Here is a 27990-nt window from a genome sequence, read left to right as displayed (position 1 = left end):
TCCACTCAATTAGTGTCTTTATTCGTACTCACTGATTTTTCCCACGGGGAAACTGTTGAAGGGACAGGAGGGCAGGGCTGGGCAGGGGGAGCCATGGCTTGGTTTTCCTCCATCCAGTGAAGGAAGTGACAAAGGAGGGACATAACTAAAGAGAGTGACCAAGGGGACCATCACTACGTGGACTGAGATGCATTGTGCAGTGACTTCAGACAGCCTGAGTCCTTCCGTCGGGAAATGCAATGTCAAAGTGGAAAAGTAAAAAAAAAAAGATCCAAAGAAAAGAACAAAGTGCATACAAAGCAAACTGCTAATGTAGGGACGGTTCTAAGGCAGCCAGCAGGGAGAAGGCCAAATGTCTGGGGTGGTCACCCGACGGTGCCCCACTCCCACTGCCCCATGCAAGACCAGGCTGTCGGGCCACCAGTGCCCTCTCGACATAGTCTCTGTTGGCTCCCAAGGTGCTGTAAAGCCACAGAAAGTTGTGGAAGGAGGAGAGCCTGAAGTGTGGCAGCACCAAGGCAGCCCAAGGCATGGCTGCATTGAGAATCTCAAGGCATCTCTTTGGGGGTGGCTCTGGAGGGCCGGTGAGATATGGAGGGGGAGGGACACCCAGGAGGGGTACAGTCAGCACCTTTACTTGAGCACAGGGCAGAGCCACTCTAGGGTTTCTTAAATTACCAGGTGGGGGTGAGAATGCTGATTAATTACAGAACTGAGGGCTGCCACGCCCACCCGGGTCCTTCCCTGGTGCTCAGGCCCTGGTGTGCAGCAGGTGATGGAGGGGCAGGCCCTGGGGGAGGCGGAGCCAGCTCAGCAGCCCAGCCAATCGGATTTGATGCTTCCAAACTTCACGCTTTTCAGACTTTGGTTCTCCAACTTCAGGTAATAGGCGCCCTTGAAGAAGTAGCTGTGACCTGGAATGAGAAAAAGAAGAGCCTGTGACCAACCCATCCTCAGATGTTATAGTACAGAGAAGGTTCCTGAGAACTTTACAAGCCTGCCTGTCATAGGGAAGATGTTTCTAATTTTTAAGATTTTTTTTTTTATGTGGATCATTGCTAAAAGTCTTTCTTGAACTTGTTACAAAACTGCTTCTGTTTTATGTTTTGGTTTTTTGGCCAGGAGGCATGTAGGATCTTAGCTCCCAGACCAGGGATTGAACTTGTAGCCCCTGCATTGAAAGGCGAAGTTTTAACCACTGGACTGCCAGGGAGGTCCCCAGGAAAAAACTTAAATCACAGAAGACCCCTCTGGAGGCTGGAGGAAGGAATTAAACTCTCTGAGTCCCTGTTTCTTCATCTTTGAGATGTGGCTAAAGATACCACCTCTTAGGGGTTATGGTGATGATAAAATGAGATGATATATGCTGTGATTAATATAAATAATAGCACTGTGCTGAGCAGAAGCACCACTTTGCATTCCTAGAAGTGGCAAAGCGAGAGACTGCTATCCCTCTCAGATGGCCCACATATGGGTTTTATTTAGTCCACACAAGTTTTCTGTTTTGTTTTGAATAATCTGGAAATTTCTTATGAAAATACGGATTTATCACTTCTTTTTAAAAGAGCTAGACTATCTAATAACACTATTCCGCTTTTCTCTCTTTTTTTGGGAGGCCGCACCAGGTGGCATGTGGGATCTTAGTTCCCCACCCAGGGATCGAACCTGCACCCCACCTTGCAGTGGAAGCATGGATTCTTAACTACTGGATTGCCGTTCCTGCTCCCCTTTTCTTTCAGGGCAGAGATCATCAGAAGCAGAGAAGCAGCTGTCCCCAGAAAACAAGCCATGTACTCTCTGATACTCCACAGACCACATCACTCCCCGCTGTCTGCCTTGCCTGCTTCACTCATTAATGCACCAGCTTGGCCCCTCAGGGTTTTGGAATTTCTTACTCCTGACACATATGACCTCATTTACTTCTTTTCAAACCCCTGGCATACAGGAGGTGCTCAACAGATGTTTCTTTCTGAAAATAATCCTTAACCTGACACCTGGCTGTACTCTGCTTTTTCTTGGTCATGTGAGAGGTTTAGTCAGGGCCATGTGCTTAACATGTGATAGGAGCTCAAAAAGCATCTTTGTGAAATTTCATTGAAATCTCCTCTAAAAAGCCAAACTGGTCTCATTTCCAGGGCCCTAGAGACCTCCCAGAAGACTCCTCAGGAATCTGGTTTCCAAACTCCAAATTCTAGCCCTTGCTGGTTTGGTTGTTTTATGCAGCAAAGGAACAGAGACAAATGGGCTATCTTTGCCACCTCAGCATCAGGGCCTGACAAAGTTGGTCCTGTCTCAAATGGAGCCATCCTTCTGCTAACGGGAGGCGGTCACAAGGCCTCCTGTGGAACCCAAAAGGGCCTGGATCAAACCCCAGAATGAATCCAGGGCACCAAGCCCAGGTTTCTCGCCCCCGGCAGGCCTCCCCTCCTCCCCGCTCTCTGGCTCCAAGCTCCGCAGCTGTGAGGGGCCTTTCTGGGTCTTACTGCCTGGAGCCAGCTGAGTGAGCAGAGGTCAGGGGTCTGGATGCCTTCCCAGCGCTGGGCTGAAGGGGCTAGTTTGTTTTCCCCGGGCGCCGCCTGCCTCCCCACACAATGAGGGAGTGTGTGCTTGCAAGGAGCGGGGCCCTGGCTGGGGGCAGGGAGTCCTAGAAAGCGGCCAGAGGCCTGGGCAGCTCACCCCCGCCCTGCAGGTCCACCACAGCATCCAGGTTATCAGGGATGGCATTCCAGGCATCGGCGATGAGCTTGGGGAAGCCAGGATCCATTTTCTTCTTCACCTCATTGTATCTGCAAGGAAAATGGCCATGGTGAACCAGTGGGGCTCCCTCAAGGCCAGCCCTTCCCCAGCATGACCAGAGGATCCGGCTGATGGCTCCTGGGTGAGCCTGGGAGGCCAGCTCTAACCCTTCAGGGAGGCCCCTGACTGGAGCTGAGGGGCAGGGAGTCAGACCTGGGTAAATCCTAATTCCACGACTCACTCATTAGGTGACTTGGGACAGTCCCGTAGAAACAATCTTATAATTATTACTGACGTTTAAACAGCGTGTTACCCAGTTTCCATATACTTTCTCAGTCAATCCTTATGGCAATCCTATGACAGTTACTACCATAATACTCATTTAATATACCAGAGGCTTAAAAAGGGGACCCAGTTTCTAAGTGGGAGTCCAACTCAGGCCTGACTGGCTCCAGGGTGGCAAACTCCTCTCTGAGCCTCAGTTTTACCATCTGTTAGATGGGCTATATTTAATGTATTGATATTTAATTATCATATATATGAATGGAATAATAACACATGCAAAATGCCTAACAGTATCTGAGAAATGTTAGTTCCCTTAGAAACTCTGCTGCAGTACAAAGAGCACTGGACTGGAAGCCCAGAGACAAGGTCCTGCCCATCACTGCTCGGCTTGAAAAAATGCTGCTGCTTCATCTGTCAAGTGAGCTGACAGTCCACATCTCGGGCAATGACCTCGGCTGGGACATGAGGTTACAGTACAAGGTGGTGCATGAGCCCAAGCCCTGTGAGTCACAGAGCAACTTCCTGTCATCTCAGGCCCAATGGCAGCTCCCAGGGCAAGTCGTTATCTGGGGCTCTGCCTTTAATTTGTGTAAATACCTGGAGTATTAGTTGGCATATTCTTTTCCTGGCTAGCAACATCTGTCTTTTTCATTTTAATCTTGGGAGAACTTTTAAAAGGCTGGGGTCATTTTGATTCCACTGCTTCTCTACCTATACTCCATCTATTTATTATTCTGCAACTATTTAATGACCTCCCGCTATGTCGCTGTGGATATTGTAATAAACAAGATAAAGTCTTGCCCTCATGGTGCTAATTTTCTAGATAGATCTGTGTTTGAATCTCATTCTGGTGACAGCCCAGTACCAGCCTCATAGCTGACTCTTTTCTTCTCCACAGCCAGCTTGCCAGCCTCCAATCCCAGATGCCAAAAACAGCTTCCCCTATGAGCCCCCTTCTACAGGAGTCTTCCCCCTCTGCCCATCACCCTCAGAACTGCCAGAAATGCCTTTCTTAATCCCATCTCTGTCATGAGACTTCTTGCAAAACCTAACATGCTTCCTTGTGACCTGAGGTACTAAAACCAAGTTTCCCAGCTTGGGAAAATTCCAGGAGCCTATCCACATCCCCTGTAACTACATTCTCTGGAGTGACAATGGCTCGGAGCTATGTGCCCTTGAACTTGCCCTCATTTCTTTCTCACTCTACCCACAGAAGGCAGGGAGGGCAAGAATCAACTGAGGCTCAGAGAAGTGAACCAATGTGCTTCTAAGTTCTTTTCCTCCAGGAAGAATACAGCATGGAGGCATCGGAAGATGCCGGCTCTGAACAGGACCATGTGTCTTCACTCTCTGTCCCCAGAGCTTCCTCCTACAGTGTTTCCTGCTCACTGGGACACTTTCTGAAAGCCTTCTCTGTGACCCTCTGACCTTCTCCTCTCCGGCTGTAGAACTGTAGTGTCGAGTAGGTGTTACGAATACAGACATTTGTGTCAGAGATTTTTCAAAGGTATATCCTTGAGGCCACCTGGAAAAGGCACCTAATAATAGTGGCTACCTTAAGTGAGAAATACAGGTGAAATGCATAGCCTGGGATGTGGTACAGGGCCCATCATGAGAACCATCACTATTTTATTTGTACATGTTTATATCTCTTCCCTTCATGATATTGTAAGTTCCACCAGGCAGAGAGCAACTACTTCTTTTTTCTCCTTTTTTTAAAAAAGTTCTGTGTTATATTGATTTCTCTGCCATGTGGGATCTTAGTTCCCCAACCAGGGATCGAACCCATGCCCCCTGCATTAGGAGCACAGAGTCTTAACCAGTGGACCACCAGGGAAGTCCCAGAGAAAGCCTATTGCTTGACCACTATCTTCCAGCACCAAGGTAAATGCCTGGCACATAGGAGATACTGAATGCATTTTTCTGGGCTTAGTGAAAGCTTATAGAAGCAAGGGCTAACCACTCCCTGGGGTTGCCCAAGCTGGAAGCAGCTCCTTGTCCTGTATCATTCTGGAGCGATTTCTCCTTTTCCAGCAAGGAAGCCTGGGCCTCTGTAGACTCTACCAGGACCAGTGTCTCAGGCTCATTAACTACCTCTCCTGGGAAAAAGATCTGTCTCCTTTAGAAACCCCACCCAGAACCTCCAATATATGTTTCAGTTCTGCTGCTTTTAAGGAAGATTTACAGAGCTTTCCCTATTGAACAGGCTGTCCGTCCCAGATCTAGGCTTTGGCAGGTAGGCTTGCTATTGAAAAGGACTAGAAAGTAGGTAACTCTGCCCAAAACCCAGCAAGATGCCAGCATAGCCTGAGCATCAGTGTGTGTGTGTGTGTGCGCGTGCGTGTGTGCAGGCAAGCGATACTCATGTTTACACATGGACACGTCTGTTCCCATATGTTTACATTCACAGTGTGTGCTGCAGGATGATTATAAATGTTCTTTCAACACTGTGATTCAAAGACACTAGGGCTCTCTGATTCTAAGATTTGGAGATGCAGAGTGACTGCTGTGCCGAGATGCCTTTCCACACAGTATGGGCATGTGCCTGGGAGTGTTCTGGAGCCTGTGGGCAGAGCCCTGTGGTTTCCTGCCTGTTTCCTTTCCTGAGACTTGAGATATCAATCAGCTTAAGTTGCTAAGTATCTTAGCAATATGTCTGGAATTCCACCCTGACACGGCAGCCGGGGACATAAACAGCTTCTGAATGCAGGGCAACTGGGGGCGGGTGGTGGGGAGGAGTGGGGAGGACAGTGGACTCTGGAGGGAAGCAGGATTGTTCCAGGAGTGGCAAAGGTTCAGATGCAGGCACAGGAGGAACGTGAGAATGCTTAGGAGGCAAAGAGGAAGACCACTCCTCCACCGACCCAATAACCCTGAGGGTACAGTGCCGGGGGCCCGGGGATAGACGGCAAAAGAAGCAGTTAAAATTCTACAATATGCGTAATCAGCGGACAACACTTGCCTATAAATAACTTAGACAAGTTAGTTCATCTCTTTGGACCTCAGTTTCTTCATCTAGGAAATGGGAAGATTTGTACTGAAAATTCCTGAGATCCAGGCTGCCTCTCACTAACCTTTCCTGGATATTGGACTCCCTGGCCCTCAGCCCTGACCATGGTCTCTTAGAATCAGACCCTTCCCTTTATTTTTAAAATTATTTAAAAAAATATTTATTTGGCTGCACTGGGTCTTAGTTGCAGCATGCAGGATCTTTTTCAGTCTCAGCAGGCTAGATCTTTAGTTGTAACATGCGAACTCTTAGTCATGGCTGTGGGATCTAGTTCCCTGACCAGGGATTGAACCTAGGGCCTCTGAATTGGAAGCACAGAGTCTTAGCCACTGGACCCACCAAGGAAGTCCCTAGACCCTTACCTTAGATGAGCTGGGGCAGAGAGCTACATGCTTCCAAACTGGCCTCCTGCCAGCCTGCCCCCATAGCCAGGGGACCTGTGGAAGCTGGGCCAGAGGGTGCCGCTGTTTCCAATGAGGCCATATTTGGATGCTAGCTCCTGTGGGTACCCGTCTCAGTTTTCATCCTGTGTTTGCCCTCTGCCATCCCTGCCTCCACCACTCCCATCTCTTGGGACCCCACTACCTCAGGTATAGTGTAGAAAAGTGGAGAATAGCATGTTCTCTGGGAGCCAGAATTCCAGGGTTCAAATCTCAGCCTGCCACTACTTGGCTGTGTGACGTTAAGCCAGATACTTAAACTCTCTGAACCCATATCCTCACCTATAGAATGGGAAGAATAATAATACCCACCTCATACACAGGATCAAAGTAGCAGCTATTATTTTTATTTTTATTACCCCCTTCTTCAGTGAGTCACCCTAAAACACAAGGCTCCAGACCAGACAGTCATGAGCCCAATCCAAAGACTTCTGAGCAGGGAAAGGAGGCCCTAACCAGAACTGTACCAGTAATGTGCCCAAGAATGGTTCACCCTTTGGTGACTGCTCAGAGGGCCTGTAGCCCTGGTGGATTAGAGACCAAAGAGGGGGCGTCCACAGCCCACCAGCCTCTGAACTCAACCCAAGAGGCTCAAGGCCAGTGTCTTCTCTCTGTTGACATGGCTGGCGGTGCGGCTCTCCTTCACACCGCCCTCCCTTACCTCCAGAATTTGTCTCCGGCGAAGATGTATGTCTTCTTGTTCTTGCTCCAGTTAAAGGCAGCATCCACCTTCTGGACATCAGGGGGGAGCCCCAGGCTGGTCAGCGGCTTGGGGTACCCTCGCTCCAGGGTACTGGCTGAATAGACCCAGTATTCGTTCCCTTGGGTAGAAGCAGAGGGTGCGTTGGTGGCAAGTGCTCAAGGCTGTTCCTCCCACCACCAATCTGCCAGCGACCCCACTGTGGCCTTTCTCAATGGGTACACGAGTTCTGCTCACTTCTGGATTCAGTGCCCAGAATCAGGGCCTCCATGTAAGGCTTTGTAAATTGGTTATGGAAGGTCCCTGGCCAAGAAGGTGAGCAGGAATGATTCCCACCCTGGCTTCATTCATCAAGTCAGAGATTCTAAGTGCCACAACTGCCGTGAAGAGGCACCTTTTTCTAATTTGCACCCAGGTCCCTTGTGAGCCAGCAGCTGCCCTGGTCACTCTGGGATGGAGGAGCTGGGGGGTCCGCTGGTGAGCATGTACCCACAGCGCTGTCTGAGCCTTCAGCGTCAAGGAAGCTGTCCCTATGTCCCCATCTCAGCCTTCACCCCCCTAACCACCACAGCTCTTCCTGAATCCCCTCCTAACAGCCTGTTTTTCTGTCTCCCCTCCTGGCTCATGAGCTCCCTGAGAGCAGGGGTTGCAGCCCTGGCAACATGGGAGGCGCTCGAATAAAGAGGAAAGAAGCAAGGTTTCCCAAATGTTACCCATGTGGCCCTGCTGCTGCTGTTCAGTTGCTAAGTCACATTCAACTCTTTTGTGACCTCATGGACTGCAGCCCGCCAAGCTGATCTGTCCATGGGGATTTCCCAGCAAAAATACTGGAGCGGGTTGCCATTTTTCTCCAGGGGATCTTCTCGACCCAGGGATTAAACCTGTGTCTCCTGAATTGGCAGGTGGATTCTTTACCACTGAGCCACTTGGGAAGCCCATATGACCCTACCTCAATGATTTTTACCACTTATAGAGACTCCTCATGGGCCTCCCTGGTAGCTCAGTGGTAAAGAATATGCCTGCCAATGCAATGCAGGAGACGCAGATTTGATCCCTGGGTTGGGAAGACCCCCCAGAGAAGGAAACGGCACTCCACTCTTGCTTGGGAAATCCCATAGACAGAGAAGCCTGGTAGGCTACAGTCCATGGGGTTGGAAAGAGTCAGATAGAACTTACCAACTAAACAACAAGAGTCTCCTCGTACTATTACTTAACTCAACATTCTGCTTTCAAGGAATTCATTTTGAAGTCTATAGAAATAAGTGTAAACATTAAAAATAAAAACAAAGCACTGTTTAAAAAATTCTAACTAGAAGTGTCATCTGCCGAAGGCACTAGCATTAGGAAGGTATTAGAGGCAGTAGCACTGACGTGTCCTTTTCCTCTGGAAAAGGAATCAAAAAGACTGAAAAGTGAGTAAAAGGTTACTGAAATGTTCCTTCTGTGGGCCAGTGCTGGTTGATGCTGGATGTCTAACCAATCTCCCAGATGATGGTTCCAAGAGTGGATCTGTAACTAAGGGGGGCAACCACCAGTGTACCGGAATCGCGGTACAGCGCCCCCTGGAGCTGAGGGCCAAGAAGGTCCCCTCCCACAGACCTGCAAAGAACACAGCCTTCTCCTCCTGTGGGTCTTCGTACACAGCATCGATCTTTTCCGGTAGCTCAGGCCAGAATGTGGCTACCAGCAGGGGCCCTGTGGGCTTGTCACGTGGTGTCACTGTTCGCCAGATGAATCTGGGTGGGGGAAGGGGACACAGGAAACCACACCTTCAGTCCCTCTGTAGCTGTAACCACACATGCCTCCCCAAGCCCACTCAGAAACATCCCAGGATAATTCCTCGGCTGGGTAGCGGGGAGGCAAGATCAAAGGAAGGGTGGAGAAGGACTGGAGAATGAGCAGAGTCCCCTCAGCAAGAAGCCAGAGCAGAGAAGCAACCACTTTGCTCCCCCTCCTGCTCCCTCCTCCAGGAAGCCTTCCCTAACTACCTCTCTCTCCATACTGTGCTCTCCCCCCTCTGAGTCTCTCAAAACTGGCAACACCAAGTGCCTGTAACAGTAGTTTGATTGTTTGGGTTTTTTTTTTAAGTGTTTTATCTTTCCTGCCAGATTAGAAGTCAATTGAGGCAGGAGCTGATGGCACTCAAAAGCATTTCCCGAATTGAAATGGATTCATGCACTTTGGCAGGAGTAATAAAGTGTGTGTGCATGCTCAGTTGCTCAGTCATATCTGACTCTTTGCAATCCCATGGACTGTAGCCTGCCAGGCACCTCTGTCCATGGAATTTTCCAGGCAAGAATACTGGAGCAGGTTGCCATTTCCTCCTCCAGGAGTAATAAAGAGCCTTCATTTATTGAGGGCCTACTAAGTCCCAAGCACTTCATGTGGCTTGTAAAATGTCAACCTTACAATATTATAAAATATGCACTCTTGGTGGTCTACCCAGCACCTATTATTTATTTCCCTATAATCCTTCCTCACAACATACCCATACTTATGGTCCCTCCTTTCCTATAGATGGATCCAGTCCCCATTTTGATGAGTTTAAGCTACCCGCTCTCAAAGCGAGATCTCCAGACCAACACGTGGAACTTATTTGAAATGCAAATTATTGGGCTCCACTTAGGACCCATGAATCATACCCTCTGGGCTTGGGGCCCAGTAATCTGTGACTTACGAATCCTTCCAGCCGATTCTAATGTGTGCCAAAGTTTGAGGACCAGTGATCTAATCCTATCAGAGCTTAGCATTCCCCGGCAACTGTTATAGATTCAGCAGTGGCCATATGTCCTATGTTGGCACAATAAGATTGAAGACATACACTTGTATTTCACATCTGGAGATCTCTCTCTCTCAATCTCTCTTCTGCTGCATGTAGGCAAGGAAGTGTACAGCCCCAATTGCCATTGGTAGTCACCGTGTGACCCCAAGGGACTCAGCCTTAGGAGGAAGTCAATGCCAAGGACGGTAGTAGACAAAAAATCACTGAATCCGTGACCCTTTTTCCGCCCCTGGAGGCAGCCCTACCCCTGGACTTTGTACCATGTGGGAATAATTTCTTTCCATTGTTTAAGCTGGTTTGAGTTGGGATTCTTTGTTACTTGCGACCAAAACATCCTGATCGGGAAAGTACCACGATCCTTACTTGGCAAATGACGCTCCGAGAGGTGGTGGAATTGCCAGGATTCAAATCCAGATCTGACTCCAAAGTTGGAGTTGAATTATCCTTCAGTACTGCCTTTCTAGTCCCCCACAATGTCCAGCACCAATTTCTGCATATAGTCAGTGTTTAAATATTTACTAATCAATTCAAGGAACCCATTAAACACGCATCAACTTCCTTTTGAAAGAAAGTGGGATGTGTCAGACCAGGGATGGCTCTGACCTGGGCCTAGGCACCACACCCTTTCCCAGCTCTGTACTCAGACCCACCAGTGTGGTCAAGGTCTCCTTAGGGAGAAGTGCAGCAGATCAAGGGTGGTGCTAGAGCGTGGGTTCCCTGGGCTCACCTCTTCCCCATCCCTGAAATGAGGGCTGCAGTACACACTGAGATCTGTTGTTACATGTCCTGGTTTGGGCATTCGTGGACTGATGGACCTGACTTCTCAGTGCATTATGGGTCTCATCTCTCTCTGGCATCTGCCCCACTCCTCCCACCCCAAACCCAGCACCTAGCCCAATGCCTGGAGCAGAGGACCCCCTTCACAAGAGTTTTTGGAACATCTTCAGCCTCACCAGGCTCTCCTGGGATAAGCCAGTAACTTTGCATCTCTCCAGCTTCGCTCTTACAATTCCCTTGTCTCAACCACGCTCCCACCCTGCCAGCCCCATCACGTCCGCCTGCACCTGCTTCTCCTCTAATGTTCCCGCTTGGGTATCACTTCACCTGCGGAGCCTTGGACTCAGACGTGTCCACAAAGTGTTGTGCTATTATCTCTGCAGTCACATCTCTTTCATTCTGCCATAACGGTCCTCTCTGCTTGTTTCCTAAACCAGACGAGTGGTGCTCAAACTTTAATGTGCATCAGGATCATTGGGGAAATTTTTTTTTCTCTTTTTGGCTGTGCCTTGCAGCTTGTGGGATCTTAGTTCCCTGACAAGGGGGTGAACTTCACCCTTGGCAGTGAAAGCACGGAGTTCTAACCATTGGACCACCAGGGAATTCTCATGGGGAAATTTTTTTAAACATACATGCCTGGGACCCATTCCCAGAGATTCCAGTCAGAGGGCCTGAGGGTGGGGGCAGAAACTTTTAACCCTCACACTCTAAGTGATTTTTGTTGGGGAGATTCATTGACCTTTTTTTGAGAACACTAATCTAGGCATTGGGCTTTCCTGGTGGCTCAGCGGTAAAGAACCCTCCTGCCAGTGCAGGAGACGTGGGTTCAATCCCTGGTTGGGGCAGATCCCCTGGAGAAGGAAATGGCAACCCACTCTAGTATTCTTGCCTTGGACATGCCATAGACAGAGGAACCTGGTGAATTATGGTCCATGGGGTAGCAAGAGTTGGACACGACTTAGTGACTAAAACAACAATCCAGGCATTAAGCAGCCCCTCTGCCCACAGCACAAAACACCTCACCCCCAGATCCCAAAGCTTAGCAAAGGATTTGGCACAGTAGAAGCCAAGTAATTATTTGTCAATAAGGACAGCTAGTACAATTGAACACACTTAGTCTGTGTCAGGCATTGTTCTAAGCACTAAGCTCATCTAATCTTCAAAACAGTCCTATGAGATAGGTTGGACTATTAATCCCATTTTAGAGATGAGTGAAGTGAAGTGAAGTCGCTCAGTCGTGTCCGACTCTTTGCAACCCCATGGACTGTAGCCCACCAGGCTCCTCTGTCCATAGAATTCTCCAGGCAAGAGTACTAAAGTGGGTTGCCATTTCTTCCTCCAGGGGATATTCCCAACCCAGGGATTGAACCTGGGTCTCCCTCATTGCAGTCAGACACTTTACCGTCTGAGCCAGATGAGTAATTTGAGGTAAAAAGAAGATACACAATTAACTTGCCTGTAATCATGCAACAGGTTAGTAGCAGGTCCAGGATTCTAACCTAAGCAATCTGGCTCCAGAACCATTCTCCCAACTATTATGCTCTATGGATGGACAGATGATGAATGACTTGATGATGCGCATGAATACATAGCGATGATGGATGGACAGATAATGGATGGATGGGTGGATACTGGATGATAGCTGCGTGATGGAGAGGTAGAAGAGTGGAAAGATGGATGGATGGATGCTTTAATGTAGTTGTAGATTTGTTGCCTGCCTCTAGGACAGCTGAGTTAATCACAGCCCTGGTGGATTGAGTGGGGGCCTTTATTTATAGCCTGAAGGACACGACCTCTCTGCCCTGTGGTGACTTGTTCCCCAAACATAGAACATTTGAGGTCAAGGCCATTCCAGGAGAAGGTCTATGGTAGATGCATTGTTCCTAATTCTTCTCTCCATCCCTGTTTTAGAAATCTACATCCATGTGTGATGTCACATGACTGTGCAGTACCACCCCCTAGAGTAGGTAGTGGGCTTGGCCATGTGAGTAGCTTCAGCCAGTGAAATATTCTCAAATATGCTCAGAGTGGAGGCTTTAAATGTATTTGTGTGGTCTGATCTGGCTTCCTGTGCTCCTGCCATCTGTCACAAGTAACTGCTAACCCCAGGAGAGGGAGTGATATGCAGACCATCCCTGAATGCATACTGCAGCCCGAAGCTGAGATACCAAGGAGACCCACAGGCTAGCAGACAGCACAGGAAGTGCCTGTCGTGGTAGCACCAAAATCTGTCAGACATGCAGCAAAAATGGGTCTCATACCGGCCATTCTATGAAGCCTCCAGTGGGGTCCTTGAGCAAGAGATGGGGGCATGAGAATAATGGAGACAGGGCAGAAGGCAAGGAAGTCAGCTCCTACACTCACCGGTCCTTGAAGAAGAAGATCTCCCCACGGATCTGAGAGATGCCATCGAAGACGATGTCCTGTTTGCAGAGCTCAGGAGTGACAGGGCCCAGGGTTGGGGTGGGGCCGGTGCCAGTATCAATGTCAGGGGAGGCTCCTGGGGGAAGACACCCGACCTCAGACCCTCCCCAGCCCCTGGGGTTCTCCCCCACAGGCTAAGCCCCGAGACCGGCCTACCCAACCTGTTAATTACCAGAAGAATAGCATTCTGGCCTCGGTGTCAGCCCAGGGAAGACAGGGGAAGAGGCCTGGACTTGGAAAGGAGACTGAACAGAAACCAGAATCCTGTGGTCCTTCACCTTGTATGAACGTTCTTCCCCGACATCCCCTGAATCAGTCCTCTCTATATCCCTAAGAGGTAGGCATCGTCTTTACTCCCATTTTACAGATGAGGAAACTGAAACCCAGACAAGTTTTGTATATGACCTGCCCAAGGATTTAAACCCAAAGCCCAGGTTTCTGAGCCTACAAGAGAGTCAGCGTGTCAGAGGGGAGACCATGTGGCCAGCACTGGGGGTGTGGCAGGCACCTCCTTCACTCCTGAGGGTAACCAGCCACCGTTTAGAGGTGAGGAAACTGAGTCCAGAGAGGTAAAGGCCGGCTCCATCCCTTGAAGCTGGTGAGTGGCAGAGGCGACGCTCGAACCCAGAGCCACTCACTCACTCTACTGCAGTTCTTTCCCAAGTCCTGTGCTCCCCACACCTCGTCGCTCCAGAACCATTTTCAGGATTTCAGCCTTGTCTAAGTGCCGCCAGTACTATTATACGTTGATTTATTTTAAAAAATGGAGCCACTTTGTAAACTCTGGCCTCATTGTAAGCATTAATATACATAAATCAGTGGTTCCAGGTACTAGCTGTACTGATCCTATTACACGTTAAAATAAAAGAATTGTTCGGAGAACTAGAAGCTTTGCACTCCTGTATCATTAAGGTCATTCCAGGTGCTGGGAATTTCTACCCTGTATTTAGCTATTTATACTTCTCCTGGATTCTAAACCTCACTTGGATGCATAAACCTCATTGACCTTGGGGCCAGAAGGTTGCCTTTCTCAGACCTCCCTCAGCTGACTCACCTAGAAAACGGATTGCCCATTTCTGCCCCGCCTGCCTTGCGGTGTGGCTCTGGGGAGCCAAGTGAGGCTCAGACACTGGTGTTATTTGGAAAGGAAAGGGCTGTCCGAGGGCCTTAGAGTGATGCTCCAATATCCCCAGACCAGGTTAACACTGCTGCCCTTGTCTCCTGCAGTCCCAGATCTGGCTGGTTCCCCCCACCCCCGGCACCCTACCCCCAGTGACACGACTTCCCCAAACTCCTGCCCCAGGGACCCCAAGCTGAGGCTTACCATAGAGTTCTTGGATGCCCTGGATGTCATCATGGGACAGGCGGAAGTTCTTAGTATAGGTATAAATGGGTGCCATCAGGGCTCCAGGGTCCTGTGAGTGCTCCAGCCCCATTGCATGGCCAAACTCATGGGCTGCCACCAGGAACAGGCTGTACCCTGAGGGCCATAGGGAGGGGAGGGGGGCAGAAGGACAGGGAGAGAGATAAGAGAGAAAGTCAGATCAGGGGATTTCCCTGGTGGTCCAATAGTTAAGACTCTGGACTTCCAAATGGGGGGTAGGAGTTTGATCCCTGATCGGGGAACTAAAATACTACATGTGACTCGGTGCAGCCAGAAAAAAAGTAGTAGTAGTCAGGCCTGGCTCCGACAATGGGGACATTTGAGGACATCTCCATGGTAGGGTTCAGAGCATGGAGGTGGCACATATTGATGTTTTCTTCTTCCAAGAATTCTGAGGTTAACAGACCACACCTTTTACTTTCAATTAGAGTCAACCCAGGTCCCCTCATCCCTTTCCATGTGGACCGCATATGTGCTATAGAGGGGAGCACGCAGCATTGGCAAATCCTGTACTTACAGGCCCGTTTGTTTAAAAATCCCATTTCCTGGCTCTTCGTTTTCTCTATAAAGAACAAGGGCAAAACCTGCTCTGCAGAGTCTCCAAAGAGGAAACCCAGGGGAAGCAGTAAAAAGATGCTCACTTGGAGTGGTTGCCCAGGCTCAAGCCAGACAGTGGGCAAATCCTATCATTGCACTCGATTGTGTGTTGAATTGTCTTTGCAGTTTGAATTGTCTTTGCAATTGTGTTGAATTGTGTGTCTTTGCAGTGTCCCTGCAAAGACATGTTCAGGTCCTAACCTCACATACCTGTGGCTGTGACTTTATTTGGAAATATTGTTTTTGCAGGTAAATTAAGCTACAAGTTAAAATGAAGCCATACTGCAGGAGGGTGGCCCCTTAATCCAGTATGACCCACGTCCTTAGAAGGTACATGGCCAAATAACAACAGAGGGAGAGATTGGAGTGATACAGTCTCTAGTGAAAATGTGGCCTTACCCACACCTTGATTTTAGACTTCTGGAAGACTCTAGAAGTACAAGGGAATAAATTTCTGTTGTTTTAAGCCATCTGGTTATGGCGGCCCTAGGACACTAATACGGGCTTCCCTGGTGGCTCAGTGGTAAAGAATCCACCCGTCAATCGGGAGATGCAGGTTTGATCCCTGGGTGAGGAAGATCCCCTGGAGAAGGAAATAGCAACCCACTCCAGTATCCTTGCCTGGGAAATCCCATGGACAGAGGAGCCTGGCGGGCTACAGTTCATGGGATCACAAAAGAGTCAGACATGACTTAGCGACTACACAACAGCAAGAGGACACTAATACACTGCCCCCTCCCCCAACCAAGTACACTATATGTGCTCTGGAGTCTTAAACCACTCTGGCAGATGGAGAACCCCACCTTTAAATAGAGGCTGGAGCAGAGCAGGTAAAATCAGGGTAAGTCTTAGCATGGCACTTGGGGGAGGATAAAAAAACTCCCTTGGCCAGCCTCTGTCAGCTGGCATTCTCCAAGTTCCATCTCAGTGAGAGTAAAGAAGAAGAAAAGTAACTTCAAAAGAGGCTGCCCTAATACCGGCTGGCCCCAGCCCAGCATTCTCACCTGGTCATCTGGGTCCTTGAACCCAGTGACACGGGGCCCTGCAGCCTAGACTGACTCCCCGGTGCCCCCAAGAATCCTGTTCGTTGCAGTGACCACACAAGGTCACAGCCTGTCTCCTGATCACTCTCTCCCTCAAGCCTGTGAGCCCTGGAGGGAAGAGAGCTGTCCCTGGCAGCTGTGTTTTCAGCACCCATTACTGACAAGGACCCCTCTATTCACAACCTGGCAAAGGATGGTGCCCATGGGGCAGGGAGGGCCGTGAGGGCCTCCCCATTGTGCCTGGAGGGTGGGGAGAGCAAGGATAAGGTGCCTACTGTATTCCTCTCTTCTGCCCACCCAGCTCCCTGAAGACAGCTCTCTGCTGGAGTGGGAATGTCTCGCAGGAGAATCATCTCTCTGGAGCAGGGTTCCCTGTATCCAGCACTGAGATGTTTGGGGGTGTGACAGACCCACCTGGAGCGGTAAAGAGGTGGGAGGGGAAAGCAGCATCTGCTGGGGAAAACTGACTCCCACCCAGGAACTGGGAACTGGGATGGATCAGGTCTTATTTTGGAGGCCACCTCTTTGCCCAGAGAAGCGGGGCTAAGCAGGCAAGCGGTCGCCACCAGGAACGGGCAGCGTCACTGGAGAGTGGAAGGGTCCGCAGTAGAGATGCCGAGATGCCGGTAGGTGGGTGTCTAGGGGGCGGTGCCTATGGCTGAGGTGGGTGGGGACTCTGGACGGTTTCCCCGCCCACATATGGGCGGGGCCGGGTGGGGGGCTTTCTGACTTAAAGCCAGGGCTCCTCATACCTTGGTCGGGGCAGAAGCCCCACTTGCGGTCATCATCGTAGTTGGAGGTGGTCGCACACCACAGCTTCCCATCACTGCGGCCAGCGCTGGTGCAGCTCTCGTGCTTGTTGCCCAGGAAGGTGAAGGGGAGGACACATGGGGCACCTTCTGAGTTCCCGCCCACAGTGGACATGGCTGTGGGATCAGGGACATGGGTCAGCGGGACGCAGGGGGTCTGAGGCCACCACCAGGAGCAACGACAGGACGTGGATATTAACAAACCAGACTTACTGAGTGCTCGCTCAGTCCGGGCCACTGGGTCAGGGGCTTTATACACATCTCACATCTTGGCCCCTCTTAAACAACCCTGTGTGGTAGGGACCCTAGATTATCTCCTATTGCACAGATGGGAAGACTCGAGCTCAGAGAGATTAAGTAACTTGCCTAGGCAGTGCTGCTGAGAAGTGGCAGGGCTGGGATGCAGACCCAGGCAGCCAGACTCCAGAGCTTTTAAAATTAGCTTTCCATGGGTGGGGCCATGGCGGGGCCAGAGGAAGCTGGGCAGAGCTGAGGATGCCAACACCCCTTCCAAGACTGGGAGCTCCATCACACATGGGCCAGTGGGAGACTTACCTGTGTCCTCTGCAGAGAGCAGGGACTCGGCAAATATCTGTTGAAGGAAGGGAGGAAGGAAGAAAGGAAGGAAGGGAGGGAAGGAGTTCTTATTGAAAAACAAAGATCAAAAGAGATACAGACTAAGACAAAGAGAGGCAGGGAAGAGAGACTCTGGGATGAGGGAGAGGAAGAGACAAAGACCAGGGAGGCTGGGAGAGTGCAGGTCATTCTGAGGGAGTCCTGGGCGGGCCTGAACTTAGGCATCACCAGCCAATTCAGCTGAACTGGCTGTGGGTGCCCAACGTCTGTCCTGACTTTGGTGTCTGTGCTGGGCCAGCCGCTGAGCATCCTGATTAGCACCCCTGTCCTGGGGAAGCGGGGTGGGAAGGGCGCTCTCGTGGGTCTGCTATCAGAGGGTGGGGAGAGGCGCGACACCCACCAGTCTCCGGGCAGAAGCCGTACTTCTTGTCACGGTCATAGTCCTCGGTGGTGCCACACCAGCGGTAGCCGTCCGTGCGGCCCTCCGTGGTGCAGCTGTCGTAAGACGTGCCCTGGAAGCGGAACGGGAACTTGCAGGGCTGTCCGTCAGCGTTGCCGCCCATGGTGAACAGGGCTGGGGTGCAGGAGAGAGGGGGAGGGTGCGAATGTGAGCATCCGCTGGGCACCTGTGTGGATGCAGAGCTGGCTGCCCACCTGCCCACTCACACCAGGGAAGTCATAGCATTGATAAAATATTTTTTAAAAAATCTATACTGATTGGTAAACTGTTGCTTCTCTGAACTTCTGGGGGTAAATACTCCTTCCTCCCTTGCCAGCCCCATCCTTTTCCTTGGACCTTATGGATCGCCCCCCTCTGCCCCAGCAATAAAACAGTTAACCCCTGGCACATGGTGGGGGCCTCCAGAGCCCTACTCCAGCCCCAGGGTCACGGTCTACTCTGCCTGATTGATGTCTGCATCCCTGCAGATTGCTAAATATATCGTCCAAGATGGGCAGAATGGCAATATCTCTCCATTTGACAGAGAGGGAAACTGAGGTTTGAAGAAAGCTGGCTCCAGAACTACTCATGATCACCTAGATGGATGAGGGTTGTAACTGAGAACTACGAAACACACTGATCTCCATCTCTGCCTTCCTCACTCTGTCATTCACGCTTGCGCACACAGAGAAAACTTCGCCTCCCTTCAACCCCAGGCGTTTTCCCAGATGCTGTGGTCCCTGCAGGAGGGAGAGGAGAGGGAGGGCGGGAGGGGGAGGTGGTATCTTTGTGAACCTTTTAATACACACCCCAGGCTCCCACTCTGACCGCCCCAAGACATGGGCCATGACTGGAGGGTTCAGGGTAGACAATGGGATTAAGAGTCTGGGCTTGTCTGTCTTGGGTTATCCCCCTGCTGCCCCGCACCCTCATCCACCCGAAGCTACAGAATGGTGTGTCTTTGGATTTGCCAACTAGCAAAACCACAAGTGCGTAACAAGGACCATCTGTGAACAACGGCGCCAGAGGTGACCTCACCAGCCCCCGTTAACTCCACCATGGCCAGAATCAAGCCCAGTCCCTGGCCACCCCCACAAGTCTCAGGGCCCCTTACCCTCACTGCTCCCTTCTCCCCAACCCAGGGACCTTCTCCTGGAACGCCAGAAACAATGGGGCTGAAGGAGAAGACAAGCTGCCTTGGTGGCCTTGAAATGGGAAAGGCGAAGTGTTAACCTCAATGGAGACCAGTCTCCACCTTTGGCCTCCCATCAGCAGCATTTCTACCACCCAGGAAGCCCCCATCTCTTCCCAAATCCTGCCCCCAAAGGGATGGAGACAAGCAGACACTGACTCAGCAGTCAGGAGGGGCTGAGTAACCAGAACCTCTGCCCCAAGACCCAAACACGTGCATGTCGTGCGTACTTACATCTGGCTAAGGACCAAGCCAATGGTTAATGTCCCAAACAGGGAAAAACCCTTCCTCAACTTATGAATTACAGCTGTTTCCCTTCTATTATCAAGACATTCTGTTCTAAACACAGGGGTTGACACATGGAAGGTTAACGCCATCCAAATCCCTACTGGGAAATGCAAGATACATTAAATATTTTTGGTTTTAAATATTTCTGACTTATTAATGGCCAATGCCTTGAACTTTACTTAACAAAAAAGTATTGCATGAGTTTTGGGTACTAAAAGCGTAAACAGGGACACATTTAACTAGCTCTTTGTTTCTTTCCTTCTGTCAACAGGGCTGGTACTTTGGGTTCAGTTGCAATAAAGTCAGAAAGATTCACAAACGCGTAAAATTACAGCTAAGAAGACAGAGGTATCTATAGATCAAGGAGTTTATGGACTAGCAAAGAAAAAAGGTATTTTAAAAGTTTTTGGACTTTTTCACATTTTCTCCACATCTTCTCAGCTTTCAACCTCCTGAATCATTAAACATGATGACTTGATAAGAGTATAAGGTTATATATGCTGTCCTTTCATGATTTCTGATTATGAAGTACGTCAAGGATAAATTAAAAAGAATTGAGTGTATATGTCAATACCCTCACCCTTTAAAAAAAATTCCCTCTACATTGTTTCAAAATATCTGGAGCTTATGTCTCAAGCACTGACAAAAGCACACACATAAATACTAGGTCAAACCTGATGCCTTTGCCAAGACCCAGAGATGCAGCCACAAGCCAAGATAGATGGAGACCAAGAAAGGCAGATGGAACAGCCCCAAGACACACAGAGTCAGCATCAGAACCAGAAGCAATGGCTGAAATCCCCCAGGTCGGTGTCCCCAAGCCAGGTTGGGTACCGGCCTCAGTACCAATCCCATTGTTAGGCTTCTAATTCATCCCAAGGCTCTCCTCAACCCTTGAACCTCCAATTCTGCTAGAGGGTAGAAAGTAGTTCTCAAGAGACCCATTGGGCATTTTAATCATTCTAAGTTCAGTTTAATGTATGTTGGAAAAGATAATCCAAAGATAATTAGCACATCAAAGTAATGAGTTCAAAAATATTGCTAATGGTGAAGCTTAAATCTTTTAAGCTGGAATTGATTTAATGAAAGTATTAAGTGAATAATGGAACAGATGAGAAGGGCACAGTGATGGCTCAAATTGGGATGTGGGGGCTGAAGGAAGTGGAGGGCACACTGGCTAATTGGCAGCGCCAGGCCTGAGGAGTGTGGAGGTCGGGAAGGTCAAGGCCTGAAGCCAGGAGGACACTCACCTTCATGGGGGCAGAAGCCATACTTGCCGTCCTTGTCAAAGTTGTACGTGGTGGAGCACCAGAGGAAGCCATCGCTGCGGCCTATGTCTGTGCAGCTGGTGTACTCCTTGCCGTTGAACCGGAAGGGGAACTTGCAATATTCCCCGTCAGCATTCCCGTACTTCACACGGACCACTGAGGAGCCACACAGGGTGGAGGGTGAATCTCTCTAGGCCTTTCTTTGGAGACCAGGATTGTGACTCATCGGGGTGTGTGACCTCTCTCCCCCTCCCACCTGAGCAGATGGAGGGGTCTACAGTTGCCAGGGAAGCCACAGTCTTCATTGCTAGGTGACAAGGAGGCATGCAGAAAATCACAGAGGAGGCTCGGGCATGTAGACGGTCATATTCTTACCTTGTCCTTCTCCTAGAGTCCACAGCTCATCGTCGTCGAAGTGGGAATCTCCCCCAACTCCAGGGCCCGGGGCAAAGGCATGAGCCAGGAGCCCATCTTTGCCATCAAAAGGGTACCCATCTCCATGCTCTGAAACACACTGGATCTCAGCTTCTAGCTACCCCATTGGGGGCTGAACCCCAGCCACATCTCATCCATGGTTGGGGCCCTTCAGCCCATCTACCCTCTGACCCCTTCCCTCGCCCTGTTGGGTTAACCAGGACTGAGGACACAGCAGGCCAGTAGAGTGTTGCTGACGTGACTGTCAGCACCCTATGGTCTACACAGCCTCAGAATCTCTAGCACCAGCCTTCATTGTCTACACTACTGCTGAAGACACTACACTTACCCACATACCTACACTGCCACACCAGTCTCCTCGCCACCACCCTCGCTGTCCCCAGTGTCTATACCAACTACCTTCACATCCTCTCTTAGCCATATCACCTCCCTTCAAGTCATATTATTGCCAATGGCCATAACGCTAACCCTCATAACCACTTTGCCACCCAGGGCCATACCATCTACCCACATACCTACACTGTCTCCTGTGCTACTTCCCCTCATCACTTTCCACTCACAATATCTACACTGCTTACCTTCATGTCTACACTACTGTGTTTCCACCCCAACCCACATGGTGCCCTAGACCCCGGCATCCATTCTGCTTACTCTCAAGTCTACACTGGTCCATTGTATCCGACCCACTTTCATATCTAGAGTTCCTCGGCGTCTACGAGTGTCATCCAACAGAACTTCTTGCCGTGATGGGAATGTTCTTTGTCTAACTTATTAGCCTCATGTGACTACAGGGCACTTGAAATTTGACTAGTGTGACTAAGAAACTGAATTTAAAATTTTATTAATTGTAACTAATTTAAGAGTAAGTAGCCTTGAGGATCCAGGGGCTACTATACTGGACAGTGTGGGGAGACCATTTGCTTTCAGTGTCACACTGAAAGGAGTCAGGGAGTCAGATCATCCACTTCGCGTCAATGTGGCTTTCCCATGTCTGCTCCAGTCTACACCACTCTAGTGTCTGCATCTTCTGCCCTCCTAGCTAAGCTGGAAAGGAGAGCCCCCCACCCATGCCTCTCTAATATCCAGATTGCCCCTTTGTCTCTACACTGACCCCCTGCGCCCCTCCTCTGCCTACCCCAGCGGCCAAAGTTGATCATGATGTCAGCCTCTCCATCATGGATCCGAGAAAACCGTAGCGGGGTCACATCGCTCCAGACTTGGAAGGCACGAGCGAAGGCATCATCCACTGTCTGGGGGTCCAAATCAGGTGTGTAGCCAATGATCCTGGAGGTAACAAAAGTGCATGTGAGTGTGTGCAGGTGTGCAAAGGCATGTGCGTATGCCTAGGCCTACAAGTGTGTATGTATGTGTGCAAGGGTGTGTATATGTGATTGTGTGTGAGTGTGCAACAGTGGGTGTGTGTGCACAGGTGTGTGAATGTGTGCATACATGTGACAGGTATGTGTCTGCATGAGTGTGTGCATGAGTGTGGATGCACATGCAGGCATGTGTGTACATGTTAAGTAGAGCTTCCTGGGAGAAGAGTCCACTAGAGTGCCTGGAAGTCCTGCGGAGCCTTAGAGCAACCCATACGGACAGGAATGTAAACAGCGCATTCCAGGACCCAGCAGAGCGTCATCCTTGGAGTGCAGCACGAGCCCTACAGAACAGAGCTCTCTCAGCCCAATTAACAACCAATTACAACAACTCTATACCATAAAACCCCATTATCAATAGCAACCAATCATCAAGTTCTCATTACCCCCTCAATAACCTCATCTAATAATGGCAATAACTAGCATTGATTATGGGCTTCTGTGGTGGCTCCGATGGTAAAGAATCTGCCTGCAATGCAAAAGACCCAAGTTTGATCCCTAGTGCGGGAAGATCCTCTAAAGAAGGGAATGGCTACCCCCTCTCACTATGTGCTGGACACTGTGAAACCCTTTTATATACACGGTTGACTTCCCAACTGACCCATAAATAAGGTTTTGTTTTAATTCTGTTTTGTAGAGTGGAAAGCCAAGGGTCAGAGCACTGAAAAGGAAGTAGTTCAATGCCCCACACCCAGGAAGGGTGAGATTCAAGTCCTGGTCCGTTTGACTCCATTCCTAAGAACTTTGTAAGCAAATTCCTTAGGATGCCAAGTCCTCCCAAGATCCCTCCTGGGTCCCCGGAGAGGGGAGAAGACAACGCCCAATGAGACACAGTGTCCCTTGGACCAGGGCCCGCCCTGCCTTGGCACCTGTATGTGATCTGGTTCTTGTCCCACTTGGGCTTTCGGGGGAAGAAGTTGTAGTTGGCCACGTCGGGGTTGCCACAGCGCGGCTTCCGCATAGTCTCGATGGTGCTCTGGTCCAGTTCACCTGTCTGGGGTAACCCGAAGAACTTCTGCATCTTCTTCAGGGTGTCCTTCAGCACAAACAAGTTACAGCTCTCCTTGGGGCAGCCGTAGAAGGTGTTTAGGTATTGCTGGAAGAAATAAGGACCCCGGCACAAACAGCCACGTTAGGATGGTATAGTGTTGGCCAAAGGAACCAGCAACCCCAGGGCACTGGGTAGAGTCCCAGGTTCCCAAACCACTGGTTAAGTGACATACACACTCCCAGATGGCCCCACAGTCCCATTAGCCAAGTGACATACAAACTGTAGATACTGTGGTTTGGGAGTACATGTTGGGTGCCCACTATATGCCCAGGTACTGATGTCAGCATGTGTTAACTCATTTGATGCTCACTGCAGGGACTTCCCTGGTGGCCCAATGGATAAGACTCTTTGCTTCCACTGCAGGGGGCATGGGTTTGATCCCTGGTCCAGGAACTAAGATCCCCCCAACGCTGCGCAGTGTGGCAAAACAAAACAAAACTTCTCATAGCCTCTATCATGTAGACATTATAACTATCTCCATCATACATAAGAAGAAACTAAAGCATAGAGAGGTTAAGAAACTTGCCTAAGATCACCAGCTCTTAAATGGCAGAACTGAAATGGGACCCAAATAACTGGCTCCAGAACCCAGGCTTAGAACTGTTATCTCTCTACCACCTCTCTTTATCTCCATTGTCTCTTTTAATCCACCAAAACGCTGATGACATAGGGATTATTTCCCTCACTTTTCTTATAAGGGCTGTGTGCCCTGGGCTCCAGCAAGAGACAGACCTGGGTTCAAAATCTGAATCTGCCATTTTTCCAAAGAAAACAGTCCTGTCCCTCAGGGACTGTGCAGCTGGCTCAGCCCAAATGGAGGCCAAAACCAAACAGTCCCTTGCAGGGGGTCAGAGACCAATCAGTTCATCTATTTATTTGACAAATACTTTTTTACACCTACCAGGTGCCAAGCCCAGTGTTAAGGCTGAGGGTCAAGTGGTGAGCATGACAGATGTTCCTAGTCTCAGTCTCTAGGGTTCAAAGCCCAGTATAGGGAGGCTGACGGATCACAAATAAGTGAAAAATTAAATATGTGATAGGAATGGTGGGGAGAGCCAGGAGACCTTATTAATGGGGCCCTAAGCTTATTTAACTTATATGCAGAGTACATCATGAGAAATGCTGGGCTGGAAGAAGCACAAGCTGGAATCAAGATTGCCTGGAGAAATATCAATAACCTCAGATATGCAGATGACACACGCTTATGGCAGAAAATGAAGAGAAACTAAAAAGTCTCTTGAAAGTGAAAGTGGAGAGTGAAAAAGTTGGCTTAAAGCTCAACATTCAGAAAACGAAGATCATGGCATCTGGTCTTATCACTTCATGGCAAATAGATGGGGAAACAGTGGAAACAGTGTCAGACTTTATTTTTTGGGCTCCAAAATCACTGCAGATGGTGACTGCAGCCATGAAATTAAAAGACGCTTACTCCTTGGAAGAAAAGTTATGACCAACCTAGAGAGCATATTCAAAAGCAGAGACATTACTTTGCCAACAAAGGTCCATCTAGTCAAAGCTATGGTTTTTCCAGTGGTCATGTATGGATGTGAGAGTTGGACTATGAAGAAGGCTGAGCACCAAAGAATTGATGCTTTTGAATTGTGGTGTTGGAGAAGACTCTTGAGAGTCCCTTGGACTGCAAGGAGATCCAACCAGTCCATTCTGAAGGAGATCAGCCCTGGGATTTCTTTGGAAGGAATGATGCTAAAGCTGAAACTCCAGTACTTTTGGCCACCTCATGTGAAGAGTTGACTCACTGGAAAAGACTCTGATGCTGGGAGGGATTGGGGGCAGGAGGAAAAGGGGACGACAGGGGATGAGATAGCTGGATGGCATCACTGACTCGATGGACGTGAGTTTGAGTGAACTCCAGGAGTTGGTGATGGGCAGGGAAGCCTGGCGTGCTGCAATTCATGGGGTCGCAAAGAGTCGGACATGACTGAGCAACTGAACTGAACTGAACCTTGTTAGGAGGGTAGTTAGGAAAGAGGAAAGAAGGGTATAATAATAATATTAATAATAAATGATAATAACATATGATGACTAACACTTATTGAGTGCTTTCCATGTCCCAGGCACCCTTCAAAGTGTCTAAGATTACCTCTCCTTTATTTATTTTTTGTGGTCATGCCACGAGGCACACAGGATCTTAGTTCCTCTACCTGGGATCCAACGGTGCCCTCTGCAGTGTAAGCATAAAGTCCTAATCACTGGACCACTAGGGAATTTCCTAAGATTATCTCTCCTTTAACCTCAAGACAGGAACCCTTGTTACCCTCAGTTTGCAGAAGCTCAGAGAGAAGTCACTTGCCCAAGATTTACTAGGCCAGTTGGTTAGTGCAACCCCCTGATTTGAAGTCAGGTGGTCTAAGTTCAAAGTTTGGTGTCTCAAGCCCCTCACTGTATGTCTCTGGGCAACATGGACCTCCATAGGTTGTAGAAGGTGTGGGGACCCAGGTAGCTTTGTGACTGATGCTCCAAAGCTCCACCTTCACCCTCAACCACAGCCCCATCATTATGCAGACAAGCTCCATTTGTCCAAAAAAGGCAGAGACCTGGATGCTGGAAAAGGGGCAGGGGTGGTGTCATAGCTTGAGAAGGAGTTCCCCGGGTGACCAGGTGACCAAGGGCTTGATCCTGTCCTGGACAGTGTGGGGAGGATAAGGGCTTTCTAAGGCGGTTGACTCAGCGACTAAACAACAACAACAAAGGGCGGTTGAAGCAATTAACTGGCAGATGTGCGCTGGAAGGAACGTGTTGAGGGGTCCAGACCCAGCCCGAGGTGCTTACGGGGGGAGGGAGAGTGCCCTTCCGCTGCCCCCATCCCTGCTTGTGCAACCTCTTGGCGGGGATGCCCCTCACGCCAGGCGCGCGCGCTCGCGCGCTCTCAAAATATCTGAGCCGCAGCTCGGAACCCCGCCAGGAGGGAGGGCTCCCTGGCTGCACTCCCACCCCAGCCGGGCTCAGTCCGCCCCCGCCCCACGCGCCGGGGCCCTCGTGCTGCCCCTCCCTCCGCCCTGCTGGCCAGTTCTCTCCCTCCGTCGTCCGACTCCTTTGGAGAAGTTCGAGGAAAACTTTCTGAGGTCCAACCCTTGACCTTCGTTGACCAACTTGTTCATTGAGCCACTGAGAAAAGATGCGCTGGTCGTTTCCCATCGGCCCCAAATACTTGCCAAAAGGACCCCGAGAGGTTGGTTCAAGGGCCCCTCTCCAGATGTGTGCAGAAGGTTCCTAGACGTTGGCCAAAGTTCTGCTTTACTCAGAGCTCCCACCCTCACGTGTGCAAAGCTTTATCCAAATTGTGTGTCAAAGGCCCCCTCTTCCTTAAGATGGAGCCCCTAAACAGGGGTTTCAAGGATCCTCCACTGTTTGCAAAAGAGACCCCTTCAGGCTTTTTGCCAAAGTCCTCCCAGGACGCTGGCCAACTGGCTTTGTCAGCCAACACCCCCAGATGTGTCCAAGAGTTGTTTACAAAGCCGCCCCCCTGTTGCCAAATCCCAGATCCTGGACAATGTCCTTGTTATTTGCAAAAGGGGCCCATTCCAGAGGTTTGCCATAGCACCTCGGTTCCCGACCCTGCTGGTGGCGCGCCCCCGCTCTGGGTCCTGAAAGTTGCCAAGCTGTTTATCAAAGGCCTTCTCCTCTTACAGCAGCTCCACCATCCCTCCTTCAGCGGTCCAAAGACCACCCCGCGCGGTTTACTGAAGCCCCTCCCCCACGCTGTTAGCCCACCATGGGGTGGGGGGAGGGGTGGCCCTTCCCCCCGCTCCAAAGTTTCTCTAAACTTGGTTGGATGAGGCTAGCGTCGCAACTCACCACAGCCAACTCTTTGTCCGTTTTGGGGGCGACATCGCCGGGAAATTTGATGATGGGCGACGGCGCGGCGGCGGCACGGCCCAACAGGCAGCCCAGGACGCAGAGCGCCCGCAGAGGGGCGAACAGCGCGCCCCGGGACACTCGCGCCTCGGTCATTGCGCTCCCGGGCCCCGCGCGTCGCCCGGGGGTGGCTGGCTCGGTGCGTGTGGCCGCGTCGCCGCCTGGCTGGCGCCTGCTCCCCCGCGCGGCGCTGCGCTCCGAGGGGCTATTCGACTCGGTCTCCTCAGCTTTGCCCGGCTCAGCAGAGCATGGCCCGGCCCCCAGCCCGCTCCGCCGCCGCCTGCTCTCGCCCTGTCCTGGCAAAGCCTTTTTATGTTTAAAGCTCCAGATGCGTAGCCTCCAGCCACCGCCGGAGGAAGTCTGGATGCAGCGGAAACAAGGGAGGGCCGCCGCCAGATGTGGCCGGCTGGGCTGGGAGGACGCTGGCAGGGCTGCGGCGGGTGGGGTGGGGGGGCGCTCGGGCCCGCCCCTCTCCGCCCCATTCCCCCTCTTGCCCTCCGCC

The 27990-nt window shown here is 50.5% G+C and overlaps 1 protein-coding gene across 1 annotated transcript; it reads right to left on the bottom strand.

Moving 5' to 3' along the window:
• On the bottom strand, positions 1-27891 carry MMP2 (matrix metallopeptidase 2). Its single transcript, XM_055552513.1, has 13 exons — positions 27429-27891; positions 23431-23657; positions 22321-22469; positions 21126-21254; positions 20733-20906; positions 17964-18137; positions 16931-17104; positions 14479-14634; positions 13095-13230; positions 8771-8907; positions 7133-7292; positions 2677-2786; positions 1-914 (listed from the first exon to the last, which is right to left on the bottom strand). The coding sequence occupies exons 1-13, from the start codon at positions 27582-27584 to the stop codon at positions 811-813; spliced, it is 1986 nt and encodes a 661-aa protein (XP_055408488.1). The 5' UTR covers positions 27585-27891; the 3' UTR covers positions 1-810.
• Between the last annotated feature and the right edge of the window lie 99 nt (positions 27892-27990).

This window comes from Bubalus kerabau, chromosome 17, assembly GCF_029407905.1.
Source record: "Bubalus kerabau isolate K-KA32 ecotype Philippines breed swamp buffalo chromosome 17, PCC_UOA_SB_1v2, whole genome shotgun sequence".
NCBI lineage: Eukaryota > Metazoa > Chordata > Mammalia > Artiodactyla > Bovidae > Bubalus > Bubalus kerabau.
The sequence above is the reverse complement of the archived record's forward strand: the minus strand, read 5'-3'. Positions and strand labels throughout refer to the sequence as shown.